The following is a 19,904-nucleotide window of genomic DNA, read 5'->3' as shown; positions in this document are numbered from 1 at the left end:
TGTGTCCTGATAATGTTTCCTTGTGGAAGCATATATAATGAGAATAAAATTCCTTTGACACTTCCTTGTTAATATTGTTTATTTTCTACTGTTTCAATTCTTTGTTAATGTCCAATGATTTCTTGCTGCTGCATTATACACCAGGCAGCCTTAATCCACCGTAGATCTCAGTATAATGGCATATATATATGTATGCATATACACCACGCTCCCTGGTGGTGAACAGCTGCAGCTTCGAAGAGCTTCTCCTTTATTTTCAAACTCTGACAGTTAGTTAGAACACTCATACACACACAGAGTGCAGTGAACCCCATGTTCTCTTCATGATGGACGATGTCTCCCCGGCTACAGACGTAGATAGGGACCCAACCAGATCTCAACCAGAATATCTGTACAAACCCAGCTGACAGAACCTAACTGGTCCTGATGGGTCTGACTGGGTCTGTTGGGTCCTAACTGGTCCTGATGGGTCTGACTGTCTCAGGTCGGGTGTCCACACTTTAATTTAACCCACAGACCAACCCTCAGTCCAACAGTGATTAACTCTCAGATTGTATCCCTCACATTACAGGTACTGAAAAGAGTTATCGGATGACTGCCCAACACAGGTGGGGACATCCTCCTGTCTGTCCTCCTGTCTGTCTTTCTTTCTGTCCACCACGTAGTACTGGTGTTTCTGGATGTGTTGGTACAACGTGGTGAATTTTGAGACTCTCTTCATCTTCGGCAGGATGTAGGTGTGAGTGAACGTCTCTCTGGTCACAGAGCTCCGCCCCTCCACGGCCAGGACGCTGTTCACAAAGCCGAGACAGAAGCTGAAGCAGTTATGGTCGTCCTCGTGGAACCTGGAGAGAGAGAGGTGTAAGCTGTACCAGGTGTGAGATGTACCAGGTGTGAGAAGTACCAGGTGTGAGGTGTGAGATGTACCAGGTGTGAGAAGTACCAGGTGTGAGGTGTAACTGTACCAGGTGTGAGATGTACCTGTACCAGGTGTGAGATGTACCAGGTGTGAGAAGTACCAGGTGTGAGGTGTGAGATGTACCAGGTGTGAGAAGTACCTGTACCAGGTGTGAGAAGTACCAGGTGTGAGATGTACCAGGTGTGAGAAGTACCAGGTGTGAGAAGTACCTGTACCAGGTGTGAGAAGTACCAGGTGTGAGATGTACCTGTACCAGGTGTGAGAAGTACCTGTACCAGGTGTGAGATGTACCTGTACCAGGTGTGAGATGTACCTGTGCCAGGTGTGAGGTGTATCTGTACCAGGTGTGAGATGTACCAGGTGTGAGATGTACCTGTACCAGGTGTGAGGTGTACCTGTAGCAGGTGTGAGAAGTACCTGTACCAGGTGTGAGATGTACCTGTACCAGGTGTGAGAGGTAGCTTCATCAGGTGTGAGATGTACCAGGTGTGAGATGTACCTGTACCAGGTGTGAGATGTACCTGTACCAGGTGTGAGAGGTAGCTTCATCAGGTGTGAGATGTACCAGGTGTGAGATGTACCTGTACCAGGTGTGAGGTGTACCTGTAGCAGGTGTGAGATGTACCAGGTGTGAGATGTACCAGATGTGAGAAGTACCTGTACCAGGTGTGAGAAGTACCAGGTGTGAGATGTACCTGTACCAGGTGTGAGAAGTACCTGTACCAGGTGTGAGATGTACCTGTACCAGGTGTGAGATGTACCAGGTGTGAGATGTACCTGTACCAGGTGTGAGATGTACCTGTGCCAGGTGTGAGGTGTATCTGTACCAGGTGTGAGATGTTCCTGTAGCAGGTGTGAGAAGTACCTGTGCCATGCAGGGTCCCACATGGGTCCATCAGAGAAGTGGTCCAGGTACTGGTCCCACTGAGCCAGCAGGGGGTACATGTCAGGTCGGACCAGAGGAACACTGACACAGTGCTCCCATCCACTCTGGTCCCTATGCACCCCGCCCTGAGTGTAGTTATACACAACTCCTACACACACACACACACACACACACACACACACACACACACACACACACACACACACACACACACACACACACACACAGTCACTACACAGTGTTCAGTGGTGACCTCACGTCAGGTCAGACTGACAGTTACCTTTAGAGTTGGAGATGCCTGTGTGCAGATCTGAAGTCCCATCAAAGTCTCTGAGAACAAACCAGAGGTGCACACTCTATTTTAAACTGGTTGCTGATCTGACTGCTTTAAATGAGTTCATACTGGTTTGTCCTGAATTTAACTGGTTGAACATCTTTCTAATTGGCTGAGAATGGTACAGACGGGTTGGACCTGAGGACTGAGGGTGACTACCTGTGCAGGTTGTCCTGTGCAGGTGTGACCAGCAGGGAGCAGGAGCGGTTATGTCCGTTGGTGAAGGGGGAGGGGAGGCTCACTGGCGCCTCCTGCAGGCGCTTCCCCTCCAGCTCCTCTCCGCAGCTCGGACACTCGTCCGGCAACGAGAAGCAGAAGATGAACTTCTCACAGTGACTCAGCTGGATCACGCTGCGCTCCATCTCCTCCTCTCACTCCTCTCACTCCTCCTCCTCTCACTCCTCCTCCTCTCACTCCTCCTCCAACTCCTCCTCCTACTCTGACTTCTTCTTTCACTCCTCTTCCTCCTCTTCTTCCTCCTCTGTCCTTTAATTGTCTCTTCCGGCCTCAGCTCCTCTAAAACCCTCTTGTCCTCGCTTGGCTTGGTCTCTTGTCTTTCTTCTTCTCCGTCTGACGGTTTTACTTCCGGTTCTTCTGTGTCTCACCTGGTTGCCAGGTGACCACCTGTTGACACCACAGCTCCAGCCTATCACGGGGCAGGACAGACGTCATGTGACCTGGCTCACCTGTAGCTCCTGAAGAGGTGACCTTTGTACCGTGTTGACTAACTCTCACCTGTGTGTGTGTGTGTGTGTGTGTGTGTGTGTGTGTGTGTGTGTGTGTGTGTGTGTGTGTGTGTGTGTGTGTGTGTGTGTGTGTGTGTGTGTATGTGTGCATCTGTGTGTGTTGGATTGAAAATAAATAAGGAGTGAGTTGTCCCTGCGCATCCTTTAATGGGTTATATACAAACTGAAGTAAAAGTACAAAGTGGAGCACTGAAGCGCAGTATATATATATATTTACAGACTGAAGTCAAGTACATAATAGTGTTCACACGGAGCTCATAGGAACCTTCCTGTTGTGACTGCGGTTGTCAGTCGGAACAGTTTGAACGGGACACCGTAGCGACAACTCTGAAGCAGCCGCTTAGCTGAAGCTCCGCGAGGAAGATGAGCACCAAACAGGTGACCTGCAGGTGAGCCTGTCTGTCTGCCCCTCACCTGTCTGTCCCTCGAACGTCCGTCTGTCGCTCACCTGTCTGTCGTGTCCCTGGCTCTGAGTCTCGCGCTGTTTCTGACCGAGATCTCGGCGGACCGTTAGCATCGTGATGTTTTTAGCTGTTAGCACGTGAAACCCCAACTGAGTAAAGTGTCCGAGGCCCCTGGTTCACCTGTCTGTCTCTCTACCTGTCTGTCGATCAGGTGTGCGTTTGTGCGTGTGCGCGCATGTCTATCTATAGTTATGAGGCAAATTTTGGTTCAATACCATCATTGTGAGGACATTTTGTCTGGTCCTCGGAAACCGTGTTTTTGAGGGTTGAGCCTTGGTTTTAGGTTTAGAATTAGATTTAGGTTAGGATTAGGTTCAGTTTAGGGTTAGGACTAGGTTAGGATTAGGTTCAGGTTAGGGTTAGGACTAGGTTCAGGTTAGGATTAGGTTCAGGTTAGGGTTAGGACTAGGTTATGGTTAGGATTAGGTTCAGGTTAGGGTTAGGACTAGGTTATGGTTAGGATTAGGTTCAGGTTAGGGTTAGGACTAGGTTATGGTTAGGATTAGGTTCAGGTTAGGGTTAGGACTAGGTTATGGTTAGGATTAGGTTCAGGTTAGGGTTAGGACTAGGTTATAATTAGGATTAGGTTCAGTTTAGGGTTAGGACTAGGTTATGGTTAGGATTAGGTTCAGGTTAGGATTAGGTTCAGGTTAGGACTAGGTTATGGTTAGGATTAGGTTCAGTTTAGGGTTAGGACTAGGTTATGGTTAGGACTAGGTTATGGTTAGGATTAGGTTCAGGTTAGGACTAGGTTATGGTTAGGATTAAGTTCAGTTTAGGGTTAGGACCAGGTTATGGTTAGGATTAGGTTTAGAGAGACTTGCGTGTGTAAAATGTATCTGTAACTTCTCTCATCAGTTATTCAACAATTAAATTGTTGATAATTGTTGATCTGAATGTTCAGGGTCCGTTTGATTCAGAAGATTAAACGTTTTCATGAAGGACACGAGAGGCTTCTGAGATCAGATGAACCTTGAAGGCTCCTTGTGAAGGTTGATGTGTGTAGGAGGAAGAATTTACAGACCGGAGACCAGAAACCATAGACCAGAAACCATAGACCAGAATCCATAGACCAGAATCCATAGACCAGAAACCATAGACCAGAAACCATAGACCAGAATCCATAGACCAGAATCCATAGACCAGAAACCATAGACCAGAATCCATAGACCAGAATCCATAGACCAGAAACCATAGACCAGAAACCAGTGTTTCCCCTACCATTATATTAGGGGGGGCGCCCCCCTAACGGCCCCCCCATCCCCCATTTGTTTTTATATAGCGCCAGATCTCAACATAAGTCATTTGAGGTGACCTGTGTTATAAAACAGGTCTATAGCTTTGCTGTGTGTGTGTTTCAGGTACTTCTTCGTGTGTGTGTGTGTGTGTGTGTGTGTGTGTGTGTGTGTGTGTGTGTGTGTGTGTGTGTGTGTGTGTGTGTGTGTGTGTGTGTGTGTGTGTGTGTGTGTGTGTGTGTGTGTGTGTTTTTCTGGTACTTCCTCCAGTGTGTGTGTTTTTCTGGTACTTCCTCCAGTGTGTGTGTTTTTCTGGTACTTCCTCCAGTGTGTGTGTTTTTCTGGTACTTCCTCCAGTGTGTGTGTGTTTCTGGTACTTCCTCCAGTGTGTGTGTGTTTCTGGTACTTCCTCCTGTGTGTGTGTGTGTGTTTCAGGTACTTCCTCTAGTGTGTGTTTCAGGTACTTCCTCCAGTGTGTGTGTGTGTGTGTGTTTTTGGTACTTCCTCCAGTGTGTGTGTGTTTCTGGTACTTCCTCCAGTGTGTGTGTGTTTCAGGTACTTCCTCCAGTGTGTGTGTGTGTTTCTGGTACTTCCTCCAGTGTGTGTGTGTTTCTGGTACTTCCTCCAGTGTGTGTGTGTTTCAGGTACTTCCTCCAGTGTGTGTATGTTTCAGGTACTTCCTCCAGTGTGTGTGTGTTTCTGGTACTTCCTCCAGTGTGTGTGTGTTTCTGGTACTTCCTCCAGTGTGTGTGTGTTTCAGGTACTTCCTCCAGTGTGTGTGTGTTTCAGGTACTTCCTCCAGTGTGTGTATGTTTCAGGTACTTCCTCCAGTGTGTGTATGTTTCAGGTACTTCCTCCAGTGTGTGTCTGTATGTTTCAGGTACTTCCTCCTGTGTGTGTGTGTGTGTCTGTGTGTTTCAGGTACTTCCTCCTGTGTGTGTCTGTGTGTTTCAGGTACTTCCTCCACGGTGTGTGTGTTTCAGGTACTTCCTCCTGTGTGTGTCTGTGTGTTTCAGGTACTTCCTCCACGGTGTGTGTGTTTCAGGTACTTCCTCCTGTGTGTGTCTGTGTGTTTCAGGTACTTCCTCCACGGTGTGTATGTTTCAGGTACTTCCTCCTGTGTGTGTCTGTGTGTTTCAGGTACTTCCTCCAGTGTCTGTGTGTTTCAGGTACTTCCTCCTGTGTGTGTCTGTGTGTTTCAGGTACTTCCTCCACGGTGTGTGCAGGGAGGGAAGTCGCTGTTTGTTCTCTCATGACCTGAGCAACAGTAAACCATCGACCATCTGCAAGTTCTACCTGAGAGGAACCTGCGCCTACGGAGACCGCTGCAGGTAACACACACACACACACACACACACACACACACACACACACACACACACACACACACACACACACACACACACACACACACACAGTTACATCACTTCCTGTGTGCAGGTATGATCACATCAAACCCTCATTCAGAGGTGGAGGGGGAGGAGCTGGAGAGGATCAGGCAGGTGGAGGAGGAGCTGGAGGCGGAGCTTCAGTCAGAGGTGGAGTGAAGAAGAACGTTGTCCTGAGAGACGGAGGTGATTAACTTCACTCCTGTCCCCACACTCCTGTCCCCACACACATCTGTCCTCACACTCATGTCCCCACACTCATGTCCCCACACTCATGTCCCCACACTCATGTCCCCACACACATCTGTCCTCACACTCATGTCCCCACACTCATGTCCCCACACACATCTGTCCTCACACTCATGTCCCCACACTCATGTCCCCACACTCATGTCCCCACACTCATGTCCCCACACTAATGTCCCCACACTAATGTCCCCACACTACTGTCCCCACACTCCTGTCCTCACACTCATGTCCCCACACTCATCTGTCCTCACACTCATGTCCCGACACTCATCTGTCCTCACACTCATGTCCCCACACTCATGTCCCCACACACATCTGTCCCCACACACATCTGTCCTCAACCTCATGTCCCCACACTCCTGTCCCCACACTAATGTCCCCACACTAATGTCCCCACACTAATGTCCCCACACTCATGTCCCCACACACATCTGTCCCCACACACATCTGTCCCCACACACATCTGTCCCCACACACTCCTGTCCCCACACTAATGTCCCCACACTAATGTCCCCACACTAATGTCCCCACACTACTGTCCCCACACTCATGTCCCCACACTCATGTCCCCACACTCATGTCCCCACACTACTGTCCCAACACTACTGTCCCAACACTACTGTCCTCACACACACACATCTGTCCTCACACTCCTGTCCTCACACACCTCTGACCTGTCTGTCTCTCAGCTCTGGGTGTAGACCGGAGTTTCATGGGTCCACCAGAGAGTTTGTGGTCAGACGTCTCGGCGGCTGCAGCTCCTCAGACGTATGTGGACGCCATCAGGACAGGTTTGGACGGATCTGTGCAGGAACAAGGTGAGACGCACAACATCCACGTTGCAATCAGTGTCACATGACGACACTTTCTAATGTCGAGTTGTGATGTTTATCTTTGCTCATTAGCCACTCCCCCAGTGGGTGGGACTTCCCAGGACCTCCCCCAGCTGTGTCCCTACACTGCTGCCGGACACTGTCACTATGAAGACAAATGTACGTATCTTCATGGTGACCTGTGTGACATATGTGGGCTGCAGGTGCTCCACCCCCATGACCCCGAGCAGAGGAGAGCGCATGAGAAGGTGAGCAGCCGGTTTGACTGCAGCTGGCTTCAAATACTCAACTTTATTGATTATTTAACTCCATCAATTACAGTCACTTGACCTAAAGGATGAGTTCTCTCTGCCTGCCTCTCTGTTGTCTGTCTGTCTCTCTCTGTCTCTACCTGCAGATGTGTCTCCTGGCCTTTGAGACGGACATGGAGAAGGCGTTTGCAGCTCAGCGCAGTCAGGACAAGGTGAGTCCCTGAGGACAGTTGTTAAGGCGACAGTGACATTCACTGTTGTTTAGTTGTTTATCGTTGTTTGTTGTCCTCGGGGTTCAGGTGTGTTCCATCTGCATGGAGGTGGTGGTACAGAAGGCCATCCCGTCAGAGCGCAGGTTCGGGATTCTGTCGTCCTGCTGTCACACCTTCTGTCTGACCTGCATCAGGAAGTGGCGCTGCACCAGAAACTTCAGCAACGTCATCATCAAGTAAGAGTCCGGATCTAACAAGACCAGATCCTGGATCAGAGTCTGACAGTCTGGAACATGGTCAGTCTTCACCAGCTCAGGTCTCAGGTCTCATGTCTCTCTGTCTCAGGTCGTGTCCGGAGTGTCGGGTGGTCTCAGAGTTCGTCATCCCGTCAGTCTACTGGGTGGAGGACCAGGAGGACAAAGACCACCTCATAGACCTCTTCAAGTCTGGAGTCAGGTGAGCCACCAGCTTAATTATAAACTTGGAGGTCAACAGATATCATTTCAAACTAATATTGTTGTCATATTAATGTCTTATTACATTTCAATTAATTAAATTAAGTGAAATGTTTGAAAATTCATTTAAAAAAGATGTGTGAACATCATTTGACGTTTAAAAGTCTTTATTTTGAACGTTATAAACCCAGGTGTTCAGATGTCGACCTTTGACCTCTCTGTGTCCCTGCAGTAAGAAGGCCTGTAAGTACTTCGACCAGGGCCGGGGCTCCTGTCCCTTCGGTGGGAAGTGTTTGTATCTTCACGCCTTCCAGGACGGAACCAGAGCAGAACCCGAGGCACCGCGGAAACAGCTGAGCTCCGAGGGGAACGTCCGGGTAGGAGCCACAGCTGTAGTCCATCAGCTCAGTGCTGCTGGGCTTTGTAGTTCTTCAACATGTTTGTGTTTGTTTTGTAGTTCATCAACATGTTTGTGTTTGTTTTGTAGTTCATCAACATGTTTGTTTTGTAGTTCATCAACATGTTTGTTTTGTAGTTCATCAACATGTTTGTTTTGTAGTTCATCAACATGTTTGTGTTTGTTTTGTAGTTCATCAACATGTTTGTTTTGTAGTTCATGAACATGTTTGTGTTTGTTTTGTAGTTCATAAACATGTTTGTGTTTGTTTTGTAGTTCATGAACATGTTTGTGTTTGTTTTGTAGTTCATGAACATGTTTGTGTTTGTTTTGTAGTTCATCAACATGTTTGTTTTGTAGTTCATCAACATGTTTGTGTTTGTTTTGTAGTTCATCAACATGTTTGTGTTTGTTTTGTAGTTCATGAACATGTTTGTGTTTGTTTTGTAGTTCATCAACATGTTTGTGTTTGTTTTGTAGTTCATCAACATGTTTGTGTTTGTTTTGTAGTTCATCAACATGTTTGTGTTTGTTTTGTAGTTCATCAACATGTTTGTTTTGTAGTTCATCAACATGTTTGTGTTTGTTTTGTAGTTCATGAACATGTTTGTGTTTGTTTTGTAGTTCATCAACATGTTTGTGTTTGTTTTGTAGTTCATCAACATGTTTGTGTTTGTTTTGTAGTTCATCAACATGTTTGTTTTGTAGTTCATCAACATGTTTGTGTTTGTTTTGTAGTTCATGAACATGTTTGTGTTTGTTTTGTAGTTCATGAACATGTTTGTGTTTGTTTTGTAGTTCATGAACATGTTTGTGTTTGTTTTGTAGTTCATGAACATGTTTGTGTTTGTTTTGTAGTTCATCAACATGTTTCATCAACATGTTTGTGTTTGTTTTGTAGTTCATAAACATGTTTGTGTTTGTAGTTCATCAACATGTTTGTGTTTGTTTTGTAGTTCATGAACAGCGTCCGTCTGTGGGACTTCATCGAGGAGCGTGAGCAGCGCTCTGTCCCGCCCCTGCCGTCCCTTGATGATGACATCACAGAGCTGCGAGAGCTCTTCATGCAGATGTCAGGTCCGAGTCAGGAGGGGCCCGAGACCCCCCCCCCTACAGACCAGTAGAGACCAGACCAGTGGTAACCATCTGAGGGAGGCTCCTTGTTTAGTCATGAAATATTAAATGATGTGATCCAGTCTGTGTCAATCATGATTTTATTTAACATGTAAATAAGTGAATACAGAACAAGTGACATCCTCAGGCAGTGTTGTTCTTTTACACACAGACACACGTAGACACATACGTGCACACACCCACAGACACACAAACATGAGAACATGATCATGATGTCACATGATGAGACCATCCAGCTCTCAGTGGTGTGATGGTTCCACCTAGTGGCCACACACATTAACAGCCTGCGCCCTGGGACTCATTTGGGTGAGGGTTGAAACCAACTAGCTACAGCCGGCTGGTTGTGCTGCCAGGGCTTCAGGGGTGGGTTAGGGTCTATGAGCAAGGTGGGTCATGAGGGCGAATCTCCCCCCCCCCTTTAGTGCCTCTTCCTTTTCCTTCATGCCTCTAACATCTGAGACGGGGCGAGGAGGAGCTGTCAAAGAGGCATCGGTGTCATAAGCTGTGGAGAGAGGACTCGTCCAGTTAGAGGACCAGTGAGGAGCAGGGTCCCAGTCACCCTTAGGCTCCACCTTATGGACGTTTGACAGTTAGGGGGGTGCCCCTGTTGCATCATCCTCATCTCAGGCAGCCCTTGAGGTGTGGCTGAGGGAGGCGGAGCCTGCATCTGACTTTGATAAAGATCTAAACCTGCGAGGAGACACTTTGGTTACTGAAGCAGCTTCATCACGGATGGTGTCTCCTGCTGTCTCTGACTCCTGCAGATCAGACCTGGAGAACCTGACTTCCTGCTCACTCTCTTCATGTCACCTCTAATTACATTAATCCAATCAGAGCCGTTAACTCCTCACAGCTGAGAGCAGGAGGTCGGGAGCAGGCGTCCTCCCCCTCATCCCCTCACAACCCTCACTGGCTCTCAGCTCCACTGGTCGTTCTCTGGTATGAAGCTGGCAGGGCGACCTCTCCACCGGGGGGGCTAACACACCCCAGCACCCGGGCTGCCAGGCAGAGGGGGCCGGACCAGCAGGAGGAGAGGCTGCTGGGAAAGAAGGAGACGACGTGCTGGTGAAGAAGAGAGAGAAGAAGAGAGAGGACTGTGAACCTGCTGCCACACACAACTCTCACACAGACACACACTCTCTAACACACACACACACGGACTGAGAATGGGAGCCACCTATGGAAAGAAGGTGAGTCCACTTGAGAGGCTTTACACTGACCTGTGTAGTTCCTGACATGTGATCTGAGTCTCTGACCAACCAGCTGGTGAGGGCCTGCTTGTTGCCATGGTGACCAACAGCTGACAGCATGCTGGAGGGTAACTGTGATGACCCCCCCCCCCCCCCCTCCCATCAGATGGACTCATGACTCTATTTGTAGAACAGCAGGTGGTTGTGGGGGGGGTCTTATAGTTTATAAATAGCTCTCTGGTTTGTGTGTGTGTGTGTGTGTGTGTGTGTGTGTGTGTGTGTGTGAGTGAGAGAGAGACAGATGCTGAAACTTGAATCAGATAAACCGTTTCCACACATGAACTGTTTAAAACAGTGTGTGGACATGTTGTGTAGTTGGTGTTTGTGTAGCAGCAGCAGGTTGTTTGGTCCGACTCGTTCAAACAGGAACATGTGGGAACATCCAGGTGAGGGGCGGAGCCTGTAGAGCAGCAGGGGCGGAGCCTGTAGAGCAGCAGGAGGCGGGACATGACGTATAAACTCTGCTGTGGAAAGATCAGTGTTGTTGTTTCCAGCTCGTCCACACCGGGGCCTTCATCACCAGAAGATCTGGAACCTCCTCGTGTTGACGTCTTCGTCTTCTTCTTGTCCGGCTCCTCTTCTTCATTCTTCCTCCAGCTTCACGTCCGTCACGTGTTAGAAACCTCGTCCACTCGCTCACTGGGAAGCTTCCACACATTGTCCTGCTGGTTCCTCACATGAACTCTGACATGTTACACACATTCTACCAGGAGGCTGCAGGAGAAGATCCAGAACATGTCCAGAGACACTGACTCAGACATTTGTTTTCAAACACAGAACAACATGTGAGGATCATGTGAGGAACATGTCAGGATCATGTGAGGAACGTGTGAGGAACATGTCAGGAACATGTGAGGAACATGTCAGGATCATGTGAGGAACATGTCAGGATCATGTGAGGAACATGTCAGGAACATGTGAGGAACATGTCAGGATCATGTGAGAAACATGTGAGGAACATGTGAGGAACATGTCAGGATCATGTGAGGAACATGTCAGGAACATGTTGGTTGAGTTCCCTGAACTCCTCCTGCCTCCTCTGAGTGTTCTGTTCTGTGATCTTTACATGACCAACACATGTCAGTGATGTGACCTGATCTGTTTTAAAACAGGGACCCCACATGTATATTAAAACCATCCGCTGGAGGGATGTGTGTGTGTGTGTGTGTGTGTGTGTGTGTGTGTGTGTGTGTGTGTGTGTGTGTGTGTGTGTGTGTGTGTGTGTGTGTGTGTGTGTGTGTGTGTGTGTGTGTGTGTGTGTGTGTGTGTGTGTGTGTGTGTGTGTGTGTGTGTGACAGAGTATGAACTGGTGTGTGATCGGGTGAATCAGACTATTTTCAGCCCCGGTTACGCAACAATACTCATTAACTCGTTTGGACCAATCACATGTCAGAACAAATCAGGTCAGTGTGTTTATGGCTTTGATCATCAGTCACGTAAGTCCAGATAAAGATCAGAGAAAATCCTGCAGCTAAAAATACTGACACCAGGGGGAGTAACCCTGCATATACCATGAAAACTATCATATGTGACTTTGTATTAGTTGTATTTGTACTGAAGTGTGTATGTAGATTAACTCTTTCAGAACATGTGATGAGTTTATAAGTAAATATGATCGGAGCTAAATCTGCTGCAGTGACTCAGTGACTGGCAGAACATTTAAAACTAAAAAACATTTAAAATCATTACGGTTTAAAGGTTCTAACTCAATGTTTCAGTTAATATTTATCTTTAAAATCAAATATATATTGACGTTATAATATATAGCATTAGTACTTTAACTTTGAAGGTACATTATGCAGTGATACTGCAGCAAAACCTCACCTCTGTAATGTTTGAGGTGTAATGCAGCTGTTTGTCCAGCAGAGGTCAGATTGTCCTCAAGTGGTTTGTCGTGTGTGTGTGTGTGCGTGTGTGTGTGTGTGTGTGTGTGTGTGTGTGTGTGTGTGTGTGTGTGTGTGTGTGTGTCCCTTTAAGAATGCATTTGAGTCTTCGTCCTGCTGTAACCCCCCCCCCCCCCTGGCTGGGACAGTGAGGGCCTTGTCACCATGTTGAAGCCTGGTGAAGTGTCTCCTAGCAACCAACACAGTCCATTCAGTCAGAAGGGAAGGGGGGGGGTTCACCCCAGCGAGCTGATTCATTAACGACCGATGACATCACACTGATCCTCCGTCATGTTCCTGAGTTTCTGTTTGTGAGAATGAATACAACTATCTCAGGAGGAGGGGGAGGAGCCTAACACGTGAAGACAGTGGAGGCGACGCCCCCTCCAACATCCTGACACCAAACAGCCTGTCCTCACATGTCAAAGGGATAGTTCACCCAAAACATTCAAATTCACTCATATCTCCTCGCCACTATGATGGGGGGGGCTCAGTGATCCTCACATAACGCTGTTCTTCTTCTTCTTCTTCTTCTTCTTCTTCTTCTTCTGTTCCAGAAGGCGTACAGCATCGGCCACGAGCCTCCTCCCAAGCAGCAGTGTGTGAAGCATGGAAAGCACCCAGACGGCAGAGGTGAGGGGGGGGGGGTTATAATAATTAATCTAGAGTAAAAAGTGTATGGTTGAGTTCCAGTGGAGGAAACTGTGAAGAAAGTGAAGAACAGGAGGAGAGGACATGGTGTCGGAGTCACAGCAGGAAGAGGGTTCTTCTTCACTCGTGGTGAAATATGAACGGAAGGGTCCAGGTTCAGGGTTGCCACGACAACAGATGGTTAAGGTTATTGAAGAAACGGACACGTCCATAAACCTCAACATCCATCAAGACGGTGGCCACTAGAGGTCACTCACAGGTCAAAGCTACAGGTCGTAATAAACTGCTGCAGTCTGCGTTCCTTAAAAACAACCAAACACCAACCATGACAAGCAGGGTGCATTCTGGGGTTTCTGGGGCCCCTGGGGGTCTGGGGCCCCTGCACAGTTTCCTGCTGAGTGTGTATGTGGTGAACTGTTACAAGTCTGTGGAGCAGCAGGGCGACAACAGGCCTCACAACAGATGAAGATGAAGCAGCGTGGGAAAATACTGAGTGAGAGGAGGAGGAGGAGGAGAAGAAGAGGTGGAGGAGGGAGAAGAGGAGGAGGAGGAGGAGGGAGAAGAGGAGGAGGAGCTCTGCTGCTGCTCTTATAGAGAACATGAGGACTCACAGAGACTGAAACACATTAGAACCGGATCCGAACCGGATCCGAACCGGATCCGATGGGGGAGAGGAGCAGCCTCACAGCTCAGGAGCAGCTGGTGAAGTCTGGTAAGAACCAGAGTGTGATTCTGGATCTTCTGAAACTTAGAGTTCAGTTTGTGCTTGTTTATAATGTTGTGTGTCTGTTTTGTGATGTGTGATTTTATTGTCCTCAGATGTGAGTTAACATTCTGACCTAGATCAGTTTTCATGAACAATGACCGATAAACTAATAAACAGTGAAAGTAATACAGTGTAGCAGTACTCTACAAGTACAAGTACCACAAGTACTGCATTTAATCTAAAGACCTAAAGACACAAATCAGTCAGTGTCCCTGGACATGTCCTGGATCTTCTCCTGCAGCCTCCTGGTAACATGTGTGTAACATGTCAGAGTCCATGTGAGGAACCAGCAGGACAATGTGTGGAAGCTTCCCAGTGAGCGAGTGGACGTGTTGATGAGGTTTCTAACACGTGACGTGAAACTGGAAGAACACAAACATCTCAGGATGAAGAAGAGGAGCCGGACACGTAGAAGACGAAGACGTCCACTTGGAAACACGAGGAGATTCTAGAGCTTTTGGTAACATGATATATATACACACATATATACATTCATATATATATAAATTCATATATATATATATGTATATAAAATCTCCAGTTCAGTGCAAAAGGTGTCTGCTGCAGTGGATTTGATATGTTTCATCCTCAGGATGAAATAAAGATTTGACTGTGAAACGTGATCTGACTTCCTGTCGGAGCTGCAGTCAGATTATTATCAGAGGTTCAGGTTCAACGTCCGGGTTCAGATCAATATGAAACCACACGCCGGCTCAAAGTCTGAGCTCAGATCAGACTTCACTTCACACACGTGTTGAACCATGTTTGAATCTTCAGAGCAGCTTCGACCTCAGAGATCGATCATTTCATCGACCAGTAGGAACTCCTCCACCCACTGGTCACTGGGTCCTTGAGCCCACATTCAGGCTCCACCCCCTGCTCCTCCAAATATGGTGACTTCTGGTTTAAAAAAAGCCAAGATGGACAAAATGAGCAGCCGCTCACAAACTGATGGTGACGCCACCAGTTCATACTGGTTCTCACCTGCAGGCCCCGCCCCCAAAGAAGAGACACTCGGGAGCTGTGATTCATGAAGCTACGTCAGAACAGATCAGATCCAAACCTTAAGATCAGCTAGTCTCTGTGAGGACCCCACGGGGAGGACATCCTCAGGGACCGGAGACAACCCCTGCCATTCAACACGTGTCACTACAGCAGCTGTCTGCAAACTGACGGCCATGTCCCATCTCATCCAGAGCTCTATTGAAGAGGGACAAAAAGGAAACACAATGTCTGTGTTCACAAACACACATCTGCATTCTGACCAACAACATGATGTCCTAAAGCCACAATCCATGTCCAAGCCCGTGCCAGCGCCCCCTACCGCCATCACTGTTCATTACAGCCTCGTTTCTCACTGCACCCTCGTTCTCCAGAGACGGTTTAAATAAAGTTTCCTGTTTTACAGATTCAGTCCCAGAGCTGTGGTGATCCTGTCCTTTTTGTCCTCTGTCTGTAGCCTCAGCTTACGCAGACCTGCAACAACACCGGTCTGAGGGTATCCACAGGAAGTCGTCCCCGGCGTCCGGCTATGTCCCCCAACCTGACTACCAGGAAGACGAGGAGGACGAGGACGACCTCATCAAGCCCAAGAAACTGTTGAATCCTGTGAGAGCGTCACAAAGTCACCAGGACCTTCACCGAGAGCTGCTGAGCAGCTGCAAGAGGTACGTCTCCATGAGGGGACACCCCCGCTAACTGAGGACCATCTGTAGGACAATAGGATTGTTTGGGGTGAAAATGTTGATTTGGTCGAGTTCTTTTTAGACATGGATATAATAGACAAATACAGACAATTGAGCAAAGTGGGGACACGACATCAGAATTTCATTTGTTAAAGCTCCAGTATTTATATTCATGAAACATGATGTCAGTGTTTAATCATGTGACACTGTCAACTAATCAGGCTCCTCCTCCTCCATAGTCCCCCCCCCGTCTCCTCGGGAACCGAGAGTGGACAAACCAAACACCAAAATGTTTAAACGTCCCCAGAAGGCCACCGTAGATTCAATAGAGTCGCAATCTGCACCTTCACCACTAGATGTCACTAAATCCCAAACACCTGCTGCCCCCTGCTGACACCAACACATAAGAATGAAATGAATCCAGATTTTCGAGTGTCAATGTTTGAACGAGTCGTATTAGTTTCCAGTGTGATCATCAGATGATCTTCATCAGATGACCTTCATCAGATGATCTTCATCAGATGGTCTTCATCAGATGACCTTCATCAGATGATCTTCATCAGATGGTCTTCATCAGATGGTCTTCATCAGATGACCTTCATCATATGACCTTCATCAGATGACCTTCATCAGATGATCTTCATCAGATGACCTTCATCAGATGACCTTCATCAGATGATCTTCATCAGATGGTCTTCATCAGATGACCTTCATCAGATGGTCTTCATCAGATGACCTTCATCAGATGACCTTCATCATATGACCTTCATCAGATGACCATCAGATGGTCTTCATCAGATGATCTTCATCAGATGACCTTCATCAGATGATCTTCATCAGATGGTCTTCATCAGATGACCTTCATCAGATGGTCTTCATCAGATGACCTTCATCAGATGATCTTCATCAGATGATCTTCATCAGATGGTCTTCATCAGATGATCTTCATCAGATGACCTTCATCATATGACCTTCATCAGATGATCTTCATCATATGATCTTCATCAGATGACCTTCATCAGATGACCTTCATCAGATGATCTTCATCAGATGGTCTTCATCAGGTGACCTTCATCATATGATCTTCATCAGATGGTCTTCATCAGATGACCTTCATCAGATGGTCTTCATCAGATGATCTTCATCAGATGACCTTCATCATATGACCTTCATCAGATGATCTTCATCAGATGGTCTTCATCAGATGACCTTCATCAGATGGTCTTCATCAGATGATCTTCATCAGATGCCCTTCATCATATGACCTTCATCAGATGATCTTCATCAGATGGTCTTCATCAGATGACCTTCATCAGATGGTCTTCATCAGATGGTCTTCATCAGATGATCTTCATCAGATGACCTTCATCATATGACCTTCATCAGATGACCTTCATCATATGACCTTCATCAGATGACCTTCATCAGATGAGGACCACCAGCGTCTCTGCTGTGAAGACTTGAAGGAATGAACAGACGCTGCTAAGCAGCAGCCCCCCCCCACAGGCCTCCACTGGGAGGACGCTGGGAAAGTTTTCACCTCCTCACAGATTTAACACGGCGTAAAGAGCGAGGTGGACATTTCTCTGTGGTTTTAACATTCAGGAGGGAAACTGAGGCTGGCCGCCGACCAGAGACACACAAACAACAACAACAATGTGTGTTACTCTGTGCACAGACCTGCAGGGGGAGCTGAGGAGTCAAGATCAGTCATTAACATTAAGAAATAAAGAAGACACAGTCTGTTCTGTGGTTAGTGCTTCATTATGACAGACTGCCCCCTGCTGGTTGAAACGCTACAACAGACAAGACACATTGTATGCACACAAAATGATAATCATAATAATCATAATAATCATAATAAAAGCAGGGGTCAGTCAGTCCTGTAATCTTTTCAAATCCTTAGTCAGATTAAGACTGTTTTCAAAGACCAGGCGTATGGATCCTCATGACCGGTTAATAAAGTGACGTATGAAATATGAATGAGAGTATTGATGTTTCACAGAGGGGGGGTGCGGGTGGAGACGAAGCCGGAGCTGCACCGAGTGCTGGAGTCCAGGAAACGAGATCAGCTGATCAAACAGAGGAAACAGGAGGACGACGCCCGCAAGAAGGTCTCACCTCTGGAGGCGGAGCTACTGAAGAGACACAGGAAGCTGGAGGAGGTCACACAGACACACGCACATTAACACACACACACACACACACACACACATCTGCTGTGTCTCTGACTGTGTCTCGGTCCTCTCTCTCAGATGGAGAAGCAGGAGCAGAAACAACAGGAAGAAAACCTGAAAGCTCCGGAGTTCGTCAAAGTCAAAGAGAATTTGAGACGGACGTCTTTTCCAAGTAAAGAAGAGAAGGACGTGTAGAGACACAGCTGCTGTCCTCCAGAGGACATGAAACTGACAACCAGGTTGTCTACATGTTTACAGGGGACATGCTGAGGACACGCTGAGAACACACTGTCCAGATGTGGACAGCTGTGACGTCTCACTGTTCTGACAGGGGGATAAATGGTGGACACACCTGGTGAACAGGGGACATGGTGTTTGACCTCGTCTCTGCTCGTCACATGGTCTGTGATGGACGTGCACAGTAGTGTTAGAAAATCTGTTTACTACAAACATCTGAGCTGAGGCTCATGGGTACTGTAGTGCTTAGAGGAACAGTCAGAACCATGAACTGTAAACAAAGCCGGACGCTGCCATCTTGTGGTGATGACGTCATTTGCAGTCAGAGTTTGTGCAGTAGTGTTCGTGGCGTGGAGCCCTGTGTTGAGGTCCCGCCCACACACACTCTCTACCAATCAGGAGTCAGTCTCAGCTGTCAATCATCACGTCTCAGCCTGTTTTCATATCATCGAATAACTGATTCAAATCAAACTGATCAGAAACTTGAACAAACATCAGAGAGAAGAGAACGAGCTGAAACGACAGAAACATCTTAACAAACATTTATTTAACTTCTACTTTGATTCTTTAGTTTGGTTCATGTCCCGTCTGCTAACATGGAGGAGGAGGGGTTACGACCTATACTGCAGCCAACCACCAGGGGGTGATTGAGAGGACATCTTATTTACAGTCTGTGTTCTCTCACATAGAGAAAAATAAAGTGGCCTATGTTGCCAAGATGGCGGAGTCCTGCGGCGGCCCATGTGTCCCATGTGTCCCATGTGTCCCATGTGTCCCACTTGTTTTGACGTCACCTTCCTGGGTGTTTATTCTGAAACAGTTGGTGTGAGTTTGAATGACTTGGTGAAGAAGAACTTCACATAAACACAAGATTCATTTTTTTATTGTAAAATATTAATGTGTTTAATGTTAATTATAACAACATATATTCTTTGAATCACAAAATATAATTGACTAAATATGATCAATGAATGTAAATTAAATTTTTTATATTTTTTTAATTCTGACATGTTCAGTTCTAGTCACAGAAGTTAATGATTAAATGTTGTAATCGTTAATATGATGAAAGACATTACATCGTCATTATATAAAGAATTATTGTTGGACATTCTTAAGTTTTACTAAATTTCGTCATAGTGTTCTCATAAAATATAAACAATCATAAATTATAAACTTGAAACAATCGTTTTGTGTCTTCAATAATGAGATTTCATTTGTCACCATTCGTTGTGTGCGTGAAGTTGTGCCTCATTCTCGTCAGGGTCACATGATTGGTTGATGACATCACATTCCTGAACACAGACGTGTCAGTGAGTCAGACAGATGAACATGCTTATTCATGATTGATTATTGATAATTTAACATAATGTATTAACTGGTTAAATCATCTGAAGTTTGAATCTTTACACTGAAACTGTGTGAAAAATAAAAGAATCATTGATTTTCTTTGTGTTTTGTTTTTGTGGATTTAAAATCTCAGATTGTTTCTGATCTCACGCACACGTTTGTGCATGTGACCAGAAATCTTTGTTTATTAAGATTCATGTCACTCAAAACATGAAAAAATACAGTAATGACATCATATATGAAAAATGTTCATGACGTAGTTTGTTTAATATACTCATGACAATTTATTAAATATGTTCATGACATCATAAATTAATGAGATCATACGTTAAACATGTTCCTGACTTCCTGTATGAAGTCTGGACCATGTTCAGGTTGTGAACCTTTTACTTGTGCTGACCGGAA

At 46.6% G+C, this 19,904-nt stretch overlaps 3 protein-coding genes across 6 annotated transcripts; 2 read left to right on the top strand and 1 right to left on the bottom strand.

Moving 5' to 3' along the window:
- Positions 1 to 65: 65 nt before the first annotated feature.
- LOC128450789 (MKRN2 opposite strand protein) lies at positions 66 to 2,926 on the bottom strand. The gene is made up of 4 exons (XM_053434470.1): positions 2,299 to 2,926; positions 2,086 to 2,135; positions 1,785 to 1,953; positions 66 to 845 (listed from the first exon to the last, which is right to left on the bottom strand). The coding sequence occupies exons 1-4, from the start codon at positions 2,499 to 2,501 to the stop codon at positions 566 to 568; spliced, it is 702 nt and encodes a 233-aa protein (XP_053290445.1). The 5' UTR covers positions 2,502 to 2,926; the 3' UTR covers positions 66 to 565.
- Positions 2,424 to 9,564, top strand: mkrn2 (makorin, ring finger protein, 2). 3 transcript variants are annotated; one of them, XM_053434233.1, is made up of 11 exons: positions 2,427 to 2,842; positions 3,105 to 3,274; positions 5,787 to 5,915; positions 6,025 to 6,158; positions 6,911 to 7,039; positions 7,127 to 7,302; positions 7,452 to 7,517; positions 7,605 to 7,753; positions 7,863 to 7,973; positions 8,205 to 8,349; positions 9,326 to 9,564. In XM_053434233.1, exons 2-11 carry the CDS (start codon positions 3,249 to 3,251, stop codon positions 9,491 to 9,493), a joined length of 1,233 nt encoding a protein of 410 aa, XP_053290208.1. In that variant the 5' UTR covers positions 2,427 to 2,842; positions 3,105 to 3,248; the 3' UTR covers positions 9,494 to 9,564. The 3 variants fall into 3 exon arrangements, with proteins under 3 accessions (XP_053290193.1, XP_053290208.1, XP_053290200.1); XM_053434218.1 differs by lacking the exon at positions 9,326 to 9,564 and having other exon boundaries at positions 2,424 to 2,842; positions 8,205 to 8,762; XM_053434225.1 differs by lacking the exons at positions 2,427 to 2,842; positions 9,326 to 9,564 and having other exon boundaries at positions 2,948 to 3,274; positions 8,205 to 8,762.
- Positions 9,565 to 10,553: 989 nt separating this feature from the next.
- On the top strand, positions 10,554 to 19,581 carry si:ch211-236d3.4 (protein FAM107B). 2 transcript variants are annotated; one of them, XM_053434611.1, is made up of 5 exons: positions 10,554 to 10,693; positions 13,194 to 13,269; positions 15,513 to 15,720; positions 17,744 to 17,903; positions 17,994 to 19,581. In XM_053434611.1, the coding sequence occupies exons 1-5, from the start codon at positions 10,670 to 10,672 to the stop codon at positions 18,108 to 18,110; spliced, it is 585 nt and encodes a 194-aa protein (XP_053290586.1). In that variant the 5' UTR covers positions 10,554 to 10,669; the 3' UTR covers positions 18,111 to 19,581. The 2 variants fall into 2 exon arrangements, with proteins under 2 accessions (XP_053290586.1, XP_053290596.1); XM_053434621.1 differs by lacking the exons at positions 10,554 to 10,693; positions 13,194 to 13,269 and adding an exon at positions 13,878 to 13,999.
- Positions 19,582 to 19,904: the final 323 nt, after the last annotated feature.

The sequence above is a fragment of the Pleuronectes platessa genome, chromosome 2, assembly GCF_947347685.1.
Source record: "Pleuronectes platessa chromosome 2, fPlePla1.1, whole genome shotgun sequence".
NCBI lineage: Eukaryota > Metazoa > Chordata > Actinopteri > Pleuronectiformes > Pleuronectidae > Pleuronectes > Pleuronectes platessa.
This window is presented reverse-complemented; position numbering and strand designations above follow the sequence as displayed.